Consider the following 22,550-nt stretch of genomic DNA (forward strand, 5'->3'; position numbering starts at 1 on the left):
TTTACACCGTCCTTAGCAATATTCCAGCTGTATGTTAAATGAGCTGTAGGTCAAATGAGCTGCATATCAAATGAGCTGTAGGTTAAATTAGCTGTATGTCAAATGAGCTGTAGGTTAAATGAGCTGTTTGTTAAATGAGCTGTATGTCAAACGAGCTGCATATCAAATGAGCCGTAGGTTAAATGAGCTGTAAGTCAAATAAACTGTGGACCACAAGTATTGTATGAAAATGAGCTGTAGGTCAAATGAGCTGCATATCAAATGAGCTGTAGGTTAAATGAGCTGTATGTCAAATGAGCTGTAGGTTAAATGAGCTGTAGGTTAAATGAGCTGTAGGTTAAATGAGCTATATGTCAAATGAGCTGTAGGTTTAATGAGATAAGAACCGTTAAATGGAACATTATTACCTTGGTAGTTCATGTTTACGAGTCAAGAAGCATTACCCAAATTGAAGTGTCATGTCAATAGTTCATCGCTAACTTACACCGTCATAGGCCAAACAGATCCATCAGGCTTAAAAGGCAACAATCTGTCATGTGTCCCTGGCTGATCGTCAAATAAACAAAGGTTAGACAATCTCACAAACTTCAGAAACTCTCTTAAACAGAGCCTTTGACTAGAGCAATTATTGTCTAAGAGAATTTGAGCAGTTGTTAATTGGAAAATGCGCAACACAAATACTTAATTTAATTTAATAGACAAAAGTCATTTGCCATGTTGCTCTCTGTTGATTGAGGTAATCGTTCAGGTTGCAGAACAAAATGATGGTACTCACAGGCAAATAGATGTCGGATGTTAACATGATGTAGCAGGGCGTGGAGTCATCCCACAGATGACATCCTTACTTTGTCAGCTTACTGACGGGGTTAACCTCTTTGGTCATGTGGACAAGGCGTCCGACCTCGGATCAGAAGGTCCGTGGTTCGAATCCCATCACAGGACTCGGAAATTTTATGGCCGCTACATTGACAAGGAGTATTCTGGATAACAGCTTCTTGGTTACATACAGAATATTTCAGGGCCACTTCTTGCCCATCAATCACTGGATTGTTTGGTCCAGACTCGTTTGTTTACAGACTGCCGTCATATAGCTGGAATATTGCTGAGTGCGGCATTAAACAACAAACAAACAAACAAAACTGCTTGCCACTTCTTCGAGTGAATTACATGAAAATGATATTATGCTGGATAAACAAACGGATGGTTTGCAAAACACAACCAGGAGGTAGATATAATCTTATCCCGTACTTCAAATATCTCATCCGGCTATTGTTAATGCTTTTGTGCTGGCCTCAAGTGTACAGGCATGTAGGTCACTCGTACAACTCCAGAAAGAATGATAGGATCTTGGGGAGTAATCTGGTTGAGAGGCTCCCATGAATATTCAACTAAGAGCCCAGACTTGAATGGAGACTTCCGGAAGAAATGCACCATCATAGACTTGACTGTAGTTGAATCAGGTCTGCCGATTCCTTTCTCCACCTGATTTGGTACTATATTGTTGAGAAGTTTGTTATTCTTAGTCTTTCATGTAAAACCATACTGATTTTTTTAGTTTGTTGAATATATTTCTGCTCCAATAATTTCTTTTCAAGGTACATAGGCAATCAAGATAAAGTAAATTTATATGGTCCTCTCACCCTGAACCCCACCACAGACACACATAAGGGGGCTCACTCACTCACTCACTCACTCACTCACTCACCATCTCACTAAACATCTCACACACTTACAAACATCTCAAACACTTACCGAACATCTCATACACTTACAAACATCTCAAACACTTACCTAACATCTCACACACTTACCAAACATCTCATACACTTACAAACATCTAAAAAACTTACTAAAACATCTCATACACTTACAAACATCTCAAATACTTACTAAAACATCTCATACACTTACAAACATCTCACACACTTACAAACATCTCAAACACTTACCAAACATCTCATACACTTACAAACATCTCACACTTACCAAACATCTCACACACTTACCAAACATCTCAAACACTTACAAACATCTCAAACACTTACCGAACATCTCACACACTTACCAAACATCTCATACACTTACAAACATCTCAAACACTTACCGAACATCTCACACACTTACCAAACATCTCGTACACTTACAAACATCTATAAAAAAAATTACTAATAACATCTCATACACTTACAAACATCTCAAATACTTACTAAAACATCTCATACACTTACAAACATCTCACACACTTACAAACATCTCACACTTACCAAACATCTCACAAACTTACCAAACATCTCACACACCAAACATATCACACACTTACTAAACATCTCACACACTTACTAAACATCTCACACACTTACTAAACATCTCACATACTTACCAAACATCTCACACCCTTACTCTACATCTCACACACTTACTAAACATCTCATACACTTACTGAACATCTCACACACTTACTAAACATCTCACACACTTACCAAATATCTCACACATTTACCAAACTTCTCTCACACTTACCAAACATCTCACACACTTACCAAACATCTCACACACTTACCAAACATCTCTCACATTTACCAAACATCTCACACACCAAACATCTCACACATTTACTAAAGATCTAACACACTTACTGAACATCTCACACACTTACCAAATATCTCACACATTTACCAAACTTATCTCAGACTTATCAAACATCTCACACCCTAAGAAATATCTCACACACTTACTACACATCTCACATACTTACCAAACATCTCACACATCAAACATCTCACACACTTACTAAACATTTCACACACTTACCAAACATCTCACACACCAAACATCTCACACACTCACTAAACATTTCACACACTTACCAAACATCTCACACACCAAACATCTCACACACTTACCAAACATCTCACACACCAAACATCTCACACACTTACTAAACATTTCACACACTTACCAAACATCTCACACACCAAACATCTCACACACTTACCAAACATCTCACACACCAAACATCTCACACACTTACTAAACATTTCACACACTTACCAAACATCTCACACACCAAACATCTCACACACCAAACTTCTCACACACTTACTAAACATCTCACACACTTACTGAACATCTCACACACTTACTAAACATCTCACACACTTACTGAACATCTCACACACTTACAAACATCTCACACACTTACCAAACATCTCACACACCAAACATCTCACACACCAAACATCTCACACACTTACCAAACATTTCACACACTTACCAAACATCTCACACACTTACTAAACATCTCACACACTTACCGAACATCTCACACACTTAACAACTCTCTCACTCAACCATATTCACTTCCTCCTCTTGGTGTTTGTCACATTATACTGTTACACTCCATAGCATCAACTTAGATCGTTAGTACCTCAGAAACCCTTCATAAGCTTCACAGAATCTGACTGGCCAGCTATAGAACTCCCATCTATCGTGTCCTTCTCTCTTTCAACGGACAATGACATCCATTATTGTGTTTCTGCATGAGCACACCACCACTCCCATCGTCCACCATGGTGTGTGCCTAAACACACTTATAGGTCGAGAGTTTACAATGCTCCTAATGACAACAACAAGTCTTTTTACAAAATAAATGACAGATTTATCGGAGTTGCCGCATTTTTGCCCTACAATCCCAATCTTCCCATTGTAGCTGTCAGCTGACCTGAAAATGGTTCCATCTGAAAACAATATGGCTCTTCTTGTAGATGATGGTCGTTAACATTAGGCTCCCAAAATAACAGGCGTAGGTGGAAGCCATCCTCAAGGGGATATTTTCTGATGAGATCTAGTGTAGAGTCCTCTTGATGATAACATTATATGTGATATTACCTTTGTGGTTGGGAAAAGATTATGAATAGCCACTAGGCTTTGGCCATTTTGTCTGACTTAGCACTCAGTGAAAGCTGATTGGAACTCTAAATCTACAGGCTGTTTCATGGCTTGAGTGATGCTTCTCCTGCAGAGGGGCCAGTCTGCGCACTTGTGGAACATTTAAATCGGAACATATTTGATGTAGAAATTTGATGTCATTTTTTGTAAGTTACATCTTAGGCTGTTACTGGTGTTATCTCGTTTTACAAATTCTGTTTGAATTTGGTTAAGAATGAGATTAAAGCAAGGAAATGTGGTTGATTTGTTTTTGTTGCAAACATTTTGAACGACACCATGTCCATGTCCACGTCATATTAACACATTGGATTTGATGGGGGAAAAGGACTTACCCAAAATGATTAGTTGTCTGGAAAAAATTATAAAAAAAATAAACCAACAAAAAAGAAATTCACATTTTACCAAGAGTGAAATAAGTTTTCAATTTTTTAACCTCTTAAAAGAGTTTTTTTTGTCTACTCAAATCATTCTTTTCTTGTATTTCAAAATCATATTTTTTAATTTTAAAGTGTACTACTATCTGATTATTCATGGAGGCCAGTATTTGAAATGTCATGGAAGGAAGGATCCCCGTTTACAGGTTCAGATGAAGCTGGGATAAATACCAGCCACCGATTTATGTACATTTTCTCCTGGAGGCAACCATGTCAAATACGTTTAACCGATGACCTTTTTTGTCATTTGAGGGATGTGTCTTCAGCTTGACTACAACTGCTGTTAGAAATGACTTTTATTAATCATATCAACAATTTTGAGGGTCTTGTGAGATGACTTTAACCTTAAACAGATATTCCAGCAATATGTTGTACAATGTTTCACATAGAACAGGCATGTTTTCATTGGATTTTGTTTTAATTCCTGGATGATTTTATTGTATTCATATATCATCATGTACCATAATTCATCTTCGTATCAGATGAGTGAGTGAGTTCAAATTTAACATCGCATCGGCATTATTCCAGCCATATAGCGACGAGACCAAGTTAATATATTTACAATTTAGTTATTTATGCACAGTTATATTTAAAAACGATTTATGAAACATATTTGAGCATATCAATATCTCTTCGTATCAGGAGGATATGATAGTCTCATCAATGACTTTCAATTCCTTAAACTAATTAATAAACCATACAATCAATTTCAAGCTGAACTGACATATTGTATTTCAATCTCAGGCTATGAAGTTACAAAATGGTAAGATTTCATTAGGGGACGCTGCAAGGATATGTATTATTTCAGTATCATTTAATAAATTAAAAAAATAATTATATAAATATTTCCAAACATGTTAATATAAGTCAAGTGGTTAAGGCTACCACTCCCTTAATGTGAATGAGACCATACTAAGCTAGCAGGCCAAAATAATAAATGAGACAACTGTCGCCTGAGGCTACAACCTGACACCCCTACTCCTACATGAGCTGTCCCAACAAGTAACAGTATCAGTGGATCTTCCACCAGCATTGAACAGTGCACAAATGACCTCCTTTAACCAGCTAGTGAAGCTCTATGGATAAGCTCCCCGACCCCACCAGGGTATCTTCCCCCCCTGCCTTCACCCCCAGGAAGGCACCTCCTACCCCTGGGGGGCGACGGCGGTTGACAAGACGGATAAATTACCTGCCGTCCAAATTCAAGGTAATTATGTCAACGTTTCATAATATGAGGCCATGGTGAAAAGACCTCTACTGTGAGAGATGAATGCTTTTGTTATAGGCAGAGGTGTTAGGAGCATAACAGTAGCAGGATTAAGTACAAATTATTTTTTAAATTTTATTTAATAGTTTTAAACTGTTAACCTAAAAACATTATAGGACAAACTTTAACCTAACAGACCTTGATTTTGGTTCCAATTTCAGAAACCTTTTCAGACTCAGTTGTGGAGTAGATATTTATGGGATGTTAAACTGAATTTTATTTAATGATTAACATTGAAAATGGTAAAAAATCTTTAATGTGCTAAGGTTGTATAAAATTCAGTTATTTATTTGTATGCACACTTTTTAAAAATAATGTATCATGTCGCGTGAATATTTACACTGAACAGACCAGGGTTATAGATACAATCATTCACGGACTATAAAGTTTATGCAAATTCTGGGAAATTGTATATTTCACAAAGTGACTGACAGCATGATTCAGTGTTGCTGTGACACCAGAACAATGACAGACACACTTTTTCCCTTTCTGGTGAGATTAGACAAGTTTACAGTGGGAGTGTGAACTCATTTCTGTGTCCTTCATTGTTTCCTTGTAGATGAGAGCTGATGAAAGTAAATGCTTCCTGACGATGTAGAAACATGAAATATACTGTCACAGTTCTTTGTTTCAGTCAGGAAGCTGTCGTTTCAGTAGTTCTTCCTCCTGCATTAAACTATATATTATCTTCTAATCGTGGGAATAATTTAAAATTTATTTTAATTGAGGTTTTTGGGTTCATTGAGGAATAATGATGTGTTTATGCTGTCTGCATGATTGATGATTTACATTTGTTGTATGGTGGGGGGAGCCTGGTAATTATCAACCTCATTAAAGTCAGATCCTTTACTCCGATACGTTCCAAATCTTATCTTATTTAAAAAATGTATCTACACCCATATGGAGCCCAGAACAGTGCATATTTTAAGGGGGCGGTCGGGTAGCCTAGTGGTTAAAGCTTTCGCTCGTCACGCCGAAGACCCGGGTTCGATTCCCGACATGGGTATAATGTGTGAAGCCCATTTCTGGTGTCCCCCGCCGTGATATTGCTGGAATATTGCTCAAAGCGGCGTAAAACCATACTCACTCACTCACATATTTTAAGGCTGGAAATGGATTCATTTTTTATATTTATTCTCAAGGGCCTGGGAGACAGTCTAGGCAAAACCATACTGCCTTACCCTATTTCATGATCATTCAAGGAAGCATAATTGCTTCATTGCTTTCAATGCATTCTCAATGTAACCATACATCATATAGGTTTCAGTTGCATATATCACATCACTATTTCGTTCTGTGGGATAATTCAACAATGACTACAATCTTACATTATGCTCATTCAGGGCAACAAACTGATCCTCTCTAGACCCTCACATGTGTAAACAAACACTGGTCCTGTAACATGTTGGCATGCTATTTGTATTGTGTTTTGAGTTTAGTAGAGTAAAATATTCTCAGTAATTTGGTTACTGCTTATCTGGAATGTTGGGTATGAAGTGGAAATGGAATGTTTTTATGTATCGAATGCATTGTGTGATTTAATTCCCTTTACTTGGAAACCAACACTTGGCTAGGGGGGTTTAAGTATTGATTTATAAAATGGTTCAGTATATAACTAGGTTATGCCTTGAACTTGACAAGTTAACATCTAATCAATAACCTATTATTAATCTGTAGCAATAATTTGACACGACAGAGTATGCACGCCTTTGACTTCATGATAACACAGTCTGTGATATTGATGTAACATTGTGCATTTAATCCATACGACATCAAGTACAGCTATTTTCAGATATTGCAAAGTCAAACAAAGTGAACATATTATTATGCCTTATGCTACACATAATCAACAAATTTTTCTAATGGCGAGCATGTTTTCTATGAAGTCAAACTACTGTACAAATACAAACAGACACATGCACACACGCACGCACACACCTATAAATGATCGAGTCTGGACCTGACAATCCAGTGATTGTCATCATGAGCATCGATCTACGCGACTGGGATACAATGACATGCATCAACCAAGTCAGTGAGCCTGACCTACCTATCCCGATAGTCGACTTACGACAAGCACTCTTATAGTCGCCTTCTACGGCAAGCATGGGTTGCTGAAGACCTACTCTCACCCGGATGCTCACAGGTGTATTGACTATCTTAAGCACAGATCACTCCAAATATGATGTGTATCGAACATAGCTTATATATAGTTTGTATCTTCCAATCACATCCAAACCACATCCCATGCCAAGCCCAAAGGAACTTAGTGAGTGAGTTGGGTTTAACGCCGCTTTTAACATTATTCCAGTTATATCGCGGCGTGTCAGCTTAATGTGGGAGGAAAGCCAGAAGTGATGCAGGTCTTAGACGTTTACCACTTCGGTGAAACCCACGAGCACAGGTATGGTGCTGACAAACCTAGAAACATAATTGGGGCGAACCGGGATTCGAATCCACAATCATAGGTTTCTGGCGTGCACAAGGGACGCAACTCTGCACAGCGAATCGCGGCGCCTTAGATGACTGGGCCACCCGTGCCCCCCAAAGGAACTTAGACAGTGCCCAGTTCCACAAAGTGATCTTAGTGCATGGTGATTGAAAGCCTTTGTTAAAGTATGGGAGTTACAATCACCTTAGTGCTAAGATCTTTTTAGGGGCTCAGGGCCCCGTTCCTCAAAGCGATCGTAGAGCTATGACAGTCGTAAGCCTATGCTAAAGGATGGGAGTTACGATCATCTTAGCGCTACGTTCGCTTTGTGGAAGGGGGCCCAGGACTAATTAAACACATCCCTTCCTAGAGGATGAAATTAACTGATGCAGGATGATATGACTAATTATATGTGTCTGTTTTCTTGCCATTGTCTCCATTCTTCTCCAACATAGCTGAAGATCCCTGATACTTACTTACCTGAGAACGTAATCCTGTCACAGGTAAATTGAAACCTTTTCATGGATTGCAAAAGACTCAATGAATGGCTGAAAACCATGCAGAATAGAAAGTTGGACACTCAGTAGAATCTTGGCTCACTTAGCGTGGTAGACCAGATCACTTGTGAGTGAGTGAGTGAGTTGGGTTTTACGCCGCTTTTAACAGGTAAAGGAACAAGCCGAACACCAGGTTGGATGCCACGACGGCTGTTAGCAGGTGCTTCAGGGTGGCCATCTTAATGATAATAACCTGCGTTGTTGAACAGCGCGTACGATATGAAACCGACATTAAGTCTGGACTAGTTCAAGCAGTTATACACACACCACTCACACTCGTACACACTCAGGTGCATACACTTCGCTATATGAGTGCAATATACTTAAACACAACATTAAAACCCACGGTTCTAGATGGTGGCTATCTTGTATGAGTGAGTGAGTATGGTTTTACACTGCTTTTAGCAATATTCCAGCAATATCACGGCTGGAGACACCAGACCCTTGTATGAAACTAGGACAGTGACATTGTGTTATAGAATAATACCTAACTGTTATATTTACCTACATCTCAAAACTATTTTTGGAGTTCAATCAGCTTGCTAGCACTGTCAATTGGTGTGGCTTAGAGCCCATTTTAGAATATGAGAACTATTTGTCAAAAGGAAACTGACATTTTTTCTTGCTGCATAATCTTTCAAAGGGAAAACTTGTCACAGCTATGAAACGATTGAGTATGGCGACTGTCACTTTGACACACAGGTGCATGTTTATTTTATCAGATGTAGACTTGGAACCTTACAGCCTGGAGGGCGTTATCTCAACATGACTGTCATGCATGACATAGAGGGGTCATCTCACAATTTATTCAGCCCTTTAATATATCCTTTTTGTTCTTGTCATATTTCTATCTTGGGTTAACATCTAAATTTTAACAAGATTTTTAATAATGAATGCTGGTTTTAAACATATTTTGTTGCATTTATTAATTTGTGGTAAGAAAATGTCTATTTGTTAAAATAAGTTTCAAGATTTGAGATCATCCCTCTAGGATTGAAGTTGACATTACAAACATTTAAGGTGACTTTCAACCTAAAGAACTGCTGTGACAAAATGGGGATGAGATGAGAAAATGGGGTAACACGATATGATCGTGTCGTGATATATACATCAATAACTAGGTGATGTTAGACTGACATTTAGTCCCAGAAATAATGTCATCTTATTTAAAAAAATATATCTACATAATACAAAAAATTTAATCCATATGGGATCCAGAATACACCTTAATTTCAGGAGCTGAATCTGATCTAGACTCGCCAAACTCATTCCAGACTTGAGTTGGACTCCTTTTTTTATTTATTCTCTGTAGGGACTGGGAGACAGACTAAGGTGATGTGTAAAAGTTTTTTGTTTGTGAGATTGTAACGTGTACATACATGGCCTCACTTATTGATATTATCTAAGAACCCGAAAACTTTAACCCGGGGTATTCCGAACGATAGTTACGGGCTTAACAACTGAATCCATACAATCTAGACAAATCTATTGCCCATTCCAGAATGTTCTTTTGTTCAGGTTTCAATTGTTTTATCAAGAATTTGTCAAAATATGTTTTGAAGCGTAGTCGCCAATTTGAAATTAGTGCCGCAAAGCACGAGAAAGCTGCCTTCTGATTGGCTAATGTCGAATTCTTGTCAGTCATTTCATTGGTTGGTCAAAGTTCATGGGATGTCCTCAGATCTTTATATCGCGGCAGCGAGAACTAAAATCTGATTTTAATGAGATTGATACATGGCCTCACTTACTGATATTATCTAAGAAGCCATTTGGCTTTTGATTTTATTTTCCTGTAGACATAGCAATGGAGCCAACTTTACATTACATGGAGCCAAATTAGCAAACACAGAGTAAAGCAATATCAGTATAGGATGTTTGTTGTTTTGAAGGTGATTTGGGCCAAGGTACAGTTGTCCGTCCGTAGGGGATGGCCTAAGAGTTTTTCAGTTTATGGAAACATAAACACAAAAACATTGCTTGGTTAGCCAATCAAATGCTTTTATCTATTAAAATTTGGCATGCCAGAAACCCATGGTTGTGGGTTCGAATCCTGGTTCACCCCAATTATGTTTCTAGGTTTGTCAGCACCATACCCGTGCCCGTGGGTTTCATCGAAGTGGTAAATGTCTGTGACCTGCATCACTTCAGGCTTTCGTTCCACATTAAGCTGACACGCCATGATATAACTGGAATACTGTCAAAGCATCATTAAACAGAACTCACTCAATCTTGAACAGTTTGTTTGAAAAAATATATATAAAAATATAAATTAGTGATAGTGAAAATAATTGGATGAAAATAGTTAACTTACCGTAATCGACATAATAAGCGCCCTGCTCTAATAAGTGCCCACGGCGATATTTGCTAATATATGGCTGGTGAACAATCCCAATTAGCACCCTTCCGATTGATCAGTGTACACAAGACTTATTTATTTGTGCATAATACGCACTCGTGTGTTATATGCACCATTAATTATGGGCATTTAAATTCTGGAAAATATATGTCATGTAAAATATGCACAGACTTTTCTTCAGTATCATATTAAGCTGTCAGCATAAACCACAATATTACAGATCTTTCAACTCTGTTTTTTTTCTTACCAAAACTATATTCTAATAAGAGCCCCTTTTTCTAATTTTGAGAGCGCCCTGAGCGCTTATTACATCGAATACGGTATTAGGATTTAATGGGGTTTGTGTGAGTACATGTCCTGATCAGCCGTACGATACGATGATGGATACTATATTCCTTCTACACATTATGTATGTTCATGTCACCTGTTTTCATCCAGGATGCAGGAAGTGATATCAAATTACCATCTATTCATCTTTTGACCCAAGCATATGTCAGGTCCACAGTAATCATACAAGCTCTGAATCAAGTGTCAGATATACAATACACATTTATCAGGCCATGACCATTCGACAAAAAGAGGACAATGTTGAAAGTTTGCCAGCGTGAGGTAGAATATTTTCGGCAATGTTTTATAAGTATGCTGTGGAGTTCCATTGTGGATCCATGATGGAGAAATTCCTTTCTTTTGAGGGATGTGACAATTTGGCCTTTCATTGTATGATTGTTTTATTTTGTACTCATAAGCTGTGATGTGTTGTTGTCGAGTAGTATAATAGAAAAAGAACTCTAGACATGTTTGCGTGGTGTTCCGAATGTGATCATGCTTCTTGTGTAACAGGTTTTCAGACACACATTCTGTATTCAATGTAGTGAGGGAGCTGTTCAAAAGTTTCATGTCTGATTAAAAAAATAATTCCTGAAGTTTTGAGACATACCCCCACACACTCTAACTTAATTGTATAAATGTTGACATGTTCAGAAAGAAAAACACACAAAGCATTGAATAGATAATATCAACATATGCACACCAAGGAAGGTTTTTGAAAGGTTAATCATTCATATATTTATCTAGTTTCTCATGAGAGCAGCGTTAGGGCTGGATATGCTTATCTTTTTACAAACATATGTTTCCTTTTTTTATTTGATAGTGATTCATACACACATGCTCATGATACAATCATACAAAATCATACAATGGACACTGCTTTTTATAGATTTCATATCATTATGAAAAGGGTTTTGTCTTTTTTATCTATGATAATGGTGCTGTTTAATGTTAGAATTAAAATATGAAATTAGAGGCTGCCGTTGAACTGTCAATCCCCTTAAATGTTGAACAGGTCGAAAACTTGTAACCACCCTCCCCCCCCACACACACACTTCAGAAATTCAGATTTTTATCTGACATCAAACTGTAACATCTTAAGTGTCGTGTTCAGTAAATGTGTTCAGTAAAACAAAATTTCAATTGTCCTTTGTTCAGACTCCACATAGAGATTTCCATCTCTGTATTTTTAATAAACACGCAGCCCATGGGGATTCTTGGTAATAATATAGGTCCCCAGGATCATGTGCTTGTCGTAAGAGGCGACTAAATTGGATCGGGTAGTCAGGCTCACTGACTTGGTTGATGCATGTCATCATATCCCAGTTCGTGGAGCAATACTCAAGATGTCAATCACTGGATTGTCTGGTCCATACTTAATTATTTGTAGACATATGGCTGAAATACTGCTGAGTACTGCATTAAACAAAGAGAACAAAACAAAACAAAACTACAGATTGTTTAACCCTTTTAATGATACAAGATCCGAGAATGAAGGAATAGTTCATCTACACACTCAGTTTTAGATACCGTATTCGACGTAATAAGTGCCCTGCTCTAATAAGTGCCCACGGCGATATTTACTAATATATTTGCTGGTGAACAATCCAAATTAGCACCCCTTCCGATTGATCAATGTACAAAAGACTTATTTATTTGCGTATAATACACAATTAAATTCTGGAAAAATATATCTGTCGTATATAAACATTTCAGGCTGTCAGCATAAACCACGAAATTTATCTTTCAAGGCTGTTTTTTTTCACCAAAATAACATTCTATTAAGAGCCCCCTATTTCTAATTTTGAGAGCGCCCTGGGCGCTTATTACGTCGAATACGGTACATTAGTTTTGACCAAAAGAGTTTGTAATTCATAACATGATACACAACTGCCCTCATTCATTGATTCGTGCCACTGATTGTTGTGTGTAGTGTGTACAAACAAACAAACAAACAAACAAACAAACATTCTTAACCGACATCCCTACAGCGATACCTTGTTCTCACAGAGAGCAGACAAGGTGTAATGAGTTTCTGAAGCCCTTCATACATAGACTGGTTCTTGGTAGGTTTTGCACTGCATCACTTTTATGATATGCGGACTAAGATTTTTATTTGATCTATTCTGATCAATTTAGCCATGCTGGGGTGTCATTCAGTTTAGTGCCCTTCTTATAGAGAAGGTTCTGTCGGAGTAATATACTACTAAAAAAAGTTAAGGATCACCTAAATCTTTCATATTGCTATATGACAAAAGGTAATCTGTCAGGTCATTAATATGAAAGATTGGAGTAGTCCTGAAGTTGTTCTGTGAAGTGTAGCTCTAAAGAGCTAATGTTATACTGTTACCTGTACTAACTGATGTTAAACCGATCCTGGGTAGAATAGGCCTTCAGGAAACCATGCTTACCATAAAAGGCGACTATTCTTGTCGTAAGAGGCGACTAACGGGATTGGGTGGTCAGGCTCGCTGACTTGGTTGATTCATGTCATCGTATCCTAACTGCTTAGATCGATGCTCATGATATCAATGACTGGACTACCTGGTCCAGATTCGATTATTTACACACTGCTATAATATATAGCTGGAATATGGCTGAGTGCATCGTTAAAGAACCAAAAAATATTTTTTTAAATAACCGACGTTAAATAACATTTCTTGTATCTTTTAACTTGTAAAATGAAATATTTGGTGTTGGTTTGCCTTAAAAACAGAAATGAAAATAAATAAATATGTATTCGTATAAAACCTACACTTGAAGCTGAAATCGATAACAGTCATATCTTCTCCTTTTGAAGAGGTAATTGCTTGTCTCCCCAATTTAATTATCTGGTTTTCTGAAGAATTAGCTAACATGAGCTGGCATCAAAATCTTGATCAATCAGAGCCCAAAGAAGTAAAATGAAAAAAGCTGTTCTTTAATTCAGTGGTTCCTCTATAAACAAGGGAACATGTTGTTGCTGCTATGCAAAGCTGGTCTCTCACGTTTCAGTTTGCTTTCAGCCTTGTTTGAAAAAAGTTTAAATTCTTCAAAGAACGGAAACTTTATCTGTAATGGCTGCATGAGTCCTAGCTAAACAAGGAAGTTTGGAGCCAATATTATACAAGTCCTGTTGCTTAAACATCGGCACGTTGACGCTAACTTGACATTTGCTGAAAGTCCTGAGAGAAAATTAGGAAGGAACACGCAAAGTTAAAGTACAAGACTGTTTGAAAAGTTTGAGTAGTATGTAAATAGAAGAATTTGAGATGCCCGTTTAACTTTTGCTGTGTATTTCTTCATAAAAATGGACGGTATTATGGTGCATGATATATTTCTATGTTTGTTGCTTGTTGTTTGTTGTCTGTTATTTAACGCCACGCTCAGTAATATTTGATTTATGTTAAACTGGCCTGTAAATAATCAAGTCTGGACCAGACAAACATTTGTGTGGTCGTCACGACAGGCAAGTCAGCGAGTCTGAACACCTGATCTAGTTAGTTGCCTCTTAAGACAAGCATGGGTTGTTTGAGCTTATTGTAACCCAGAATCCCAATGGGGTAGTCTTTTTCAATTAGGGTTAATTATATTTAATGAGAGAACTGGAAAAGGTGTTTGATTATTTTGATATATGACATGATGAGGAGAATGTTATTATTAATTGAAAAGATGATGATGATGATGATGATAGTGGTAGTGATGACGACGACAATGATGATGATGATGATGATGATGAGGTTGATGATGATGATGATGATAGTGGTAGTGATGACGGCGACAATGATGATGATGATGATGAGGTTGATGATTATGATGATGATAGTGGTAGTGATGACGGCGACAATGATGATGATGATGATGAGGAGGAGGAGGAGGAGGAGGAGGTTGATGATGATGATGATGATGATGATAGTGGTAGTGATGACGGCGACAATGATGATGATGATGATGATGATGATGATGATGATGATGAGGAGGAGGAGGAGGAGGTTGATGATGATGATGATGATGATGATGATGATGATAGTGGTAGTGATGACACATACAAGGAAGCTCGTTGTTAAAGTGGGACAAGTCTCTCACACAAACCCTGCAAGAAAAATATCTGAAACAACCAGGGAAGTCTACTCCCTTTGGCAAGTCTAGATTTCTCCTGAAAATGAAGAGATTCTCTGGGCTCCTTTCTATTATATATCAAAAGACAGTTTCACTAAAAAATATATTTTCATTTCAGAGACTAAATGTTTGTGCAAGGTGGGGCTAGATATATCAGTCTCATCAAGAATGACTGGCCTGTAAATGAGCAACATGTACCATCATATGTTTTTATTGAAAATAGAAACTTGAATATAATGTAAGATGATGTGACCTGTATAACTTTACAGACTGATAACCTGGTGACTGTGCACCGAACAACCCACTTGTCACGGCAGCTGGAGGTCATCCAGTGCACGTTGAGGTCAACCAGGAAGTACCGCAACACATACAAAGACATTTCATTTTACTTCTGTCAAAAACACAGAATGTTAATTTGAATATTTTTAATTTAAAAAACAACAACTTTCGAATTCATTTTAAGCACAAATATGTTTAAATGTTCTGATACAATTCCCTGTTGTCTTCTCCTGCAAATTTTGAAAATGTTAGCATTTAAAAAAAGAGAAGTTTTTTATGTAATTTATTGCATTGGAACCTTTTCCGGGGAGGTAAAAATGTAGTTAATACTGTAATTAATCATGGTTGCCATTAAACAACTGTTTTATGAAAATTCCTTGAAGGGAGAGCATCCATCAGTTTCTAATTCGGCTCCATTTGCAGACAAGTCATATTAACACCTTTCTCATTTCATTATCATTGCCAATTGTTCTGTTGTGGAGATGCAACTCATGGTATATCATGAATTCATTATCATGAACTTAGGGCATATCATGAACTCATGGCATATCATGAATTAATTATCATGAACTCGGGGCATATCATGCACTCATTATCATGAGCTCAGGGCATATCATGAACTCAGGGCATGACGATTCATAATGAACTCAGGGCATATCATGAACTCAGGGCATATCATGAACTCAGGGCATATCATGAACTCAGTATCATGACTTCAGCACAAACTATGTTACACAATTCATGAATAGTTCCCAGTATGAGACTTGAAGAAGTTCCCAAACCGATTTAACTGCACAATGAAACACTCAGTAATTGCCTTTTAAAATCTCCACACATACACCTATAGAAACCCACACCGTGTCCTTAAAACCATTAAGGTGTATCCAAGAAGAAAGTATCTGCAGTGATGCTAAGAAACTTTGATCTGAAGATATTAAAACCTGAAGCTTCTCACCATCACATGATTACTGCAGAGTTAATGGTTTTATAGCTCTCTTATTCGAGGATACAGTCCTCCGTTGTTTATTATAGCACAGCCATGGATCACGTAAAACGGGAGTAGCAACCTGTGGATAACTCTTCTGGTATAGAGAGGGGTTTTATTCACCTCAGGTTAATTACTACCTTTGGGGCTTTGTTTTTTACGATGTTTTTATTGTTACCAATAAAATCGAACGTTGTGTTCACTATTTGACCAACACATGCCATAAGCTAGGCTGTTTGCTTGTGATGGTTCGAGGAGCAGGTTTAGTCAGTTTGTTTGGAAGAAAAGGATATTCCATTTCTGTGATGAAATGAGGTTTTTTTTGTGTTTAAAGGATGTTCTGAGGTCAGTTTGATAATGTCTTCGATAACAGATTTGTTGATGTCAAAATATAGGTGTCAAAGAAAGTTTCGTAGATTTCGGAAACAGCGATCAAAGGTAAGAGGAATGAACCATTTTGAAATTTTATTTTCAGTAGAACTTCATCTCGATACTTGATGTGAAAAATAGGACTCGAGACCTTGGTTGATAAAGTATGCAGAATGATAAACAAATTGAAATTTGATTAAAGCAATTTCCTTGCTTTTGTTTTAAATATGCAAATTAAGTTTTCAAGTGCAATCTTGAACGCGACGTTAAACCCCATATCACCCCACCTCACCTCTAACTGAAACATGGCTACCTGATTAGCATATATAATATTTGGAATTCCAAAGAGTGATCGATGAGGCATCTGATGCATAAAAAATCTTTAGAAATTTAGGGACAGTGGGGTGGCCTAGTGGTTAAAGCATTTGCCTGTCATGCCGAAGACCCGGGTTCGATTCCCCTCATGGGTACAATATGTGAAGCTTATTTCTGGTGTTTCCCGTTTTGACGTTGCTGGCATATTGCGAAACGTGGCGTGAACCATACTCACTCTCCCACCTTAAGAATATGTCATCCATTAGTATGATTAAAGTTTTGTGAAATTGATGTGATTTTGATAGTGATATGTTAATATGTGCATATGTTGCTCATAATTTCATCAACAATTCAGAAACAGCAAATCAGTCAAAAACGAGACAGATCCAAACTGACACTGATTGATTGCTATAAACATTACGGCAGTTTGCTGTCATGTCACAGATGTGGGAAGTCAAGGTCACTGGTGTCACCTTGCTTTGTATAGATTATGCATTCCTCTTTAAATCAATATCCTTCATTCTTGCATGCCAACAATATTTTACTATATTTGTCTGAAGGTAGGATTTTCATATCAGGTACACGATGAAGGCATGGAAGATGAATAGGAATGGAGAAATCATGATGTTGATTTGGGGAGTAGAGAGTTGATTCTACTTCTTCAAGTGATTTCTCTGACTTAAACCATGCCATGGTTGATGTATAATTTCTGTATAAATTTGCATAATGACCTACAGTTGCATCAGTTTTTCTTGTTTAAAATGCATATTCAGAATGGCCAGTGAATTCCTGGCTCCGAATCAACTGCAACAACAGTAGCATGATGTGATCATAATGGTTTAAATTGGAAAACAATTAAGGATTAAATAGGATTCATCGGGGTTAGAATAGGCCCCCACCTACCTCTACTTGATCAAGTGATAGAAACAAAGCATGACAGCGGGCAAGAGAAAGACCATGTGCAACATGAACACAACTGAAGTTATGACATGTGAGATTGAACACCCTTTCATCACCTGCCTCCATGGCTCAGCTGGAAAACAGTGGGTTACTAAACATGCTTTGTGAGGTTGCACATCATGGTATTTTTATATGGAAAATATTGTGACTTTTAACGAAAGTAAAAAATCAACATTAGGTGCATATTAAAAGGCTGTTTATACAAGTCACACATAAAACCTCCAAGCAGGTCTGACAATTCAAATGTAGAACCTCAAAGCAGGCCTTACAATTCATGTAAAACCTCCAAGCTGGCCTCACTTGAAAGTTATATCTCTCACAAGGTTACATTGAGATAGCAAGATACCTACAACACAAGAAAAGTGACGTAAAATGTAGGTTGATAATGAGTGGTGGTTGTCAGTAATAGATAATACTGTATTCGACGTAATAAGCGCCCCGCTCTAATAAGCGCCCACGTCGAGATTTGCTAATATATTGGCTGGTGAACAATCCCAATTAGCACCCCTTCCGACCCCTATTCGCATATAATACGCACCGCTTCCTTCCCCTATTCACGTATAATACGTACTCATGTGTTATAGGCACCCTTTATTATTGGCAATTAAATTCTGGAAAAATAGATCTGTCGTACATAAACATTTCAGGCTGTCAGCATAAACCACGATATTTATCTTTCAACTCTGTTTTTTTCACCAAAATAATATTCTAATAAGAGCCCCCTATTTCTAATTTTGAGAGCGCCCTGGGCGCTTATTACGTCGAATACGGTAACATTTTTAAGGTTTTCTAATACAGGTCCTAGTAAGCATACACGTCCTAAAAATCATACTTTGTCGTTCAAGATTCAGTTATGCTGCCTATAAATATTAACAAACAATAAACGCTTTCACTGTCAGGCTTGTTCTGTTTGTTGTTTGCCTGCCATTCTAGACATTGAAAAGAGACACAATGTCATGTACACCTATTATTGATTTCATATGAATATTATTTGGTGAATAGAAACATTATCAATTCAAAATATGTGCATGCATGTGTTGTCAGCTGTCTGCTAACACTGTCTGTCTGTCTGAACATGCTGTTCAACGGCCAGTCTTCCTACTTGAGTTACAGATAGCCTCATGCAGTGATATTGACGAGTCACAGACTGTAATATACGTTGACAGGTGCTTGTTGATTTATCACCGCAGCTGTAGGTGTCACTGCATGTTATCACACAACTTGTAAGTCCCCAGGGCTGGAGCAGAAACTGTAGATAACACACAGTTTGAAGTACAAGTGTGTGACGGATAATTCTTCTATGGGACGACACAGATAATATTTTTATTGACTTACTTACCGTATTTGAATACTTTTCATGTAATGTTTCCAAGGCCGTAGTTAACTTGTTTTTGACAGGGGGGCAAATATTTGTACAAGTATCACTTGTCCCCAACTTGATTCAAATAAAACTGTTTTCTATAACAAAATCCAGCCCCCCCCCCCCCCCGCGGCTGGCTATGGCACTGGTTTCCAGACAGAATTTACCATATAGGAGGTGTTTAATAAGTCGTCAGTGATCTCCGTGTAAGGACAGCGATAAAATTAAGTCAGTGGTCACGCTTCTACACTTCAGTACTCTAAGGAAGCATCCATTTGATTTCTATGGGGGTCGAGGGTTGGGGTGGGAAACTTTTTAAATGAATAATTTGTTTAAAAAATTGCTCCAAATCAATAATTTGTTGGCAGTTGGGTACAAAAATAAATACTTTAGATAAAATATCGAAACGTCACAATTTTTGTATTTATAGTTAAAATGAATACATTGTTTGATGAGGCTCAGAAAATAAATAGTTTGTTGGATACAGCTGAGAAAAATAAGTTGTTCTCAAAACAATTTCCCACCCCACTACAAATCAAATGGATGCTCCCTTAACAACTGTATTTAACCTCAGTCAGCATCACACAAGGATTCTGAGACTAACACTCAGTGTTAGAAAATATAGAATTTTGATAGAAGCAACTACATTTAAAGTGGAAAGGAGCCCCAGTGAGAGCCTGAACCTGGTGAAAATCTAGACTTGCTTTATTTAGAACTATAGCATTACATTAAGGGCTGGGCAGAAGGGTAAATGATATGGTTCAGGGATCCCTCGTACCTCGCTGGTGCTTCCCAGATACCTGTGCTCACTAAATGGATCAGGTGGTCAGGTCAGTGACATGGTTGTTTGTGTGTCATTGTGCACTGATGGCATGGGATGCTGCTGAAAATATCAGTCACTTGATTGTCTGGTCCAGACAATTTACAGGCCGCATTCATATAGGTGGAATATTGAGGAGTGAGGTGTTAAGTGGGTGGTGGCATAATATGGGTAATACCGTATTCGACATAATAAGCGCACAGGGCGCTCTCAAAATTAGAAATAGGGGGCTCTTATTAGAATAACATTTTGGTGAAAAAAAGGGTTACAAGATCATAAATTTCATGGTTTATGCTGACAGCCTGAAATGATACAAAAGAAAAGTCTGTGCATATTAGACACGACAGAAATATTATTCCAGAATTTAATTGCCCATGATATGTGAAGCATATGACACACGAGTTCGTATTATACATGAATAAATATGTCTTGTGTTCATTGATCAATTGGAAGAGGTGCTTATTGGGATTGTTCACTGACCAATTTATTAGCAAATATCACTGTGGGTGCTTATTAGAGAGGGGCGCTTATTACGTCGAATACGGTACATATTATTATTTCCCTATCTCAAAGTATTTGTTGAAAAGGAAAGTTTATTTGGAACAAGAAGACCTGGAACTGTTATCGGTAGACCATGTGCACTGACCAATGCTTCTAACTGACCCTCACTATGCGTTGGGTTATTTGCTCACTTGTGACACTCCAATCAGGGTTTGTTTGATGTGGATGGACACCCAAGTGTTACCTGATAGGTGAGCTAACGAGGTTTCAGCCCATCGCCAGGTAAAAGATGTTTGGGGGAGTCCATGAGCTGGAACGAATGGGGTGGAGTCCTGGACAGGGCTGCTATTGTACCTCGTGTTGATGTAGCTGTGATAAGACTGTCAATTATATGAAGCCTGTGGAAGCTTTGTCAACTGGTAGATCTGAGATTTACTGTTCCCTTTGTGTTGATCTAATAAATGTTGTTTAATGCCTCTGCATAGGGGAACTATATTCATAGCATTTCTCTTTTATACATGCTTGCTGTAAAAGGTGACTATACTTGTCGTAAGAGGCGACTAACGGTTGATGCATTTGTGTGGATTGATGCTCATGATATCAATCACTGGATTGTCTGGTCCAGACTTGATTATTTACAGACCACTGTCATATAGCTTGAATATTGTTGAGTGCGGCGTAAAACAAACAAACAAACAAACAAACAAACAAACAAACAAACAAACAATACATTTAGGCCAAACAGAAAAGCCAAAAATGGTACTTTTTGTTACGTCTTGTTCTTATTGTTGCTCGATGTTAAGGGGATAAGACAAGGACTAGTCGACTCGGAGCCAGAATACTGTGTCAGAGTAGGGTAAATGTTAAACTGTGGCATGGTATCTCAGTGGGCTAGCACTATAAAACATTGTCACACACAGTCACACACACACATGCATATGCACACATGAGAATGCACATCGCAATGTAAATGCAATAATTTTTAAAGCAATGTTGAACCCAATTTCATCTTACCTTACAGTGGCACACAATCAACCTTTAATGAATCCCCCTTCACCTCACCTCACCTTAACATAATGAAGACAAAAACACATCATCAGAAATATCCTGAATAACAAAACCGTGAATAGACTAACATCTAATCTCTAAAATGACAATGTTTTACAGAATAAAAACATTTACTAAATTATCTTAATAAAATATAATAAAAAGAAGCCCATTTTCTGAAACTGCAGTAATCTAGACTTGCCAACTACATGTATTATAGACTTGCATGGGCTGTATTGGACATATTAGTTTCAGGGTCTGTATGACAGTAATCTAGACTTGCCAACTATTATAGACTTGCATGGGCAGTATTGGATATATTTGTTTCAGGGTCTGTATGATAGATTAGGATTAAGATAACACAAAGATTGTTGGTAAGCACCATTCTAGAAGACAGTATCATGTTTACTAAGAGATCTCTTTTCCCCTACAATGGAGACTTGTCATCACTTTTGTTTAGACTTCTCTCAGGGGGCACCAGTTTCACCAAACAGAT

General features: G+C 37.7%; 1 protein-coding gene across 5 annotated transcripts in view; it reads left to right on the forward strand.

Moving 5' to 3' along the window:
• Positions 1 to 22,550, forward strand: part of LOC124138660 (septin-2-like) — a 123,880-nt gene that overhangs the window by 80,867 nt on the left and 20,463 nt on the right. The window contains exon 1 of one of the 5 annotated variants that reach the window (XM_046505408.2): positions 5,381 to 5,589. The exons of the other annotated variants lie outside the window; for them this stretch is intronic. Within the exon in view, the coding sequence (XP_046361364.1) occupies positions 5,461 to 5,589 (129 nt within the window). The 5' untranslated portion in view covers positions 5,381 to 5,460. Of the gene's footprint in view, positions 1 to 5,380; positions 5,590 to 22,550 lie in introns of those variants that run through there. 5 annotated transcript variants of the gene reach the window in all.

This window comes from Haliotis rufescens, unplaced genomic scaffold (assembly GCF_023055435.1).
Source record: "Haliotis rufescens isolate VD_foot unplaced genomic scaffold, xgHalRufe1.0.p SCAF_15, whole genome shotgun sequence".
Taxonomy (NCBI): domain Eukaryota; kingdom Metazoa; phylum Mollusca; class Gastropoda; order Lepetellida; family Haliotidae; genus Haliotis; species Haliotis rufescens.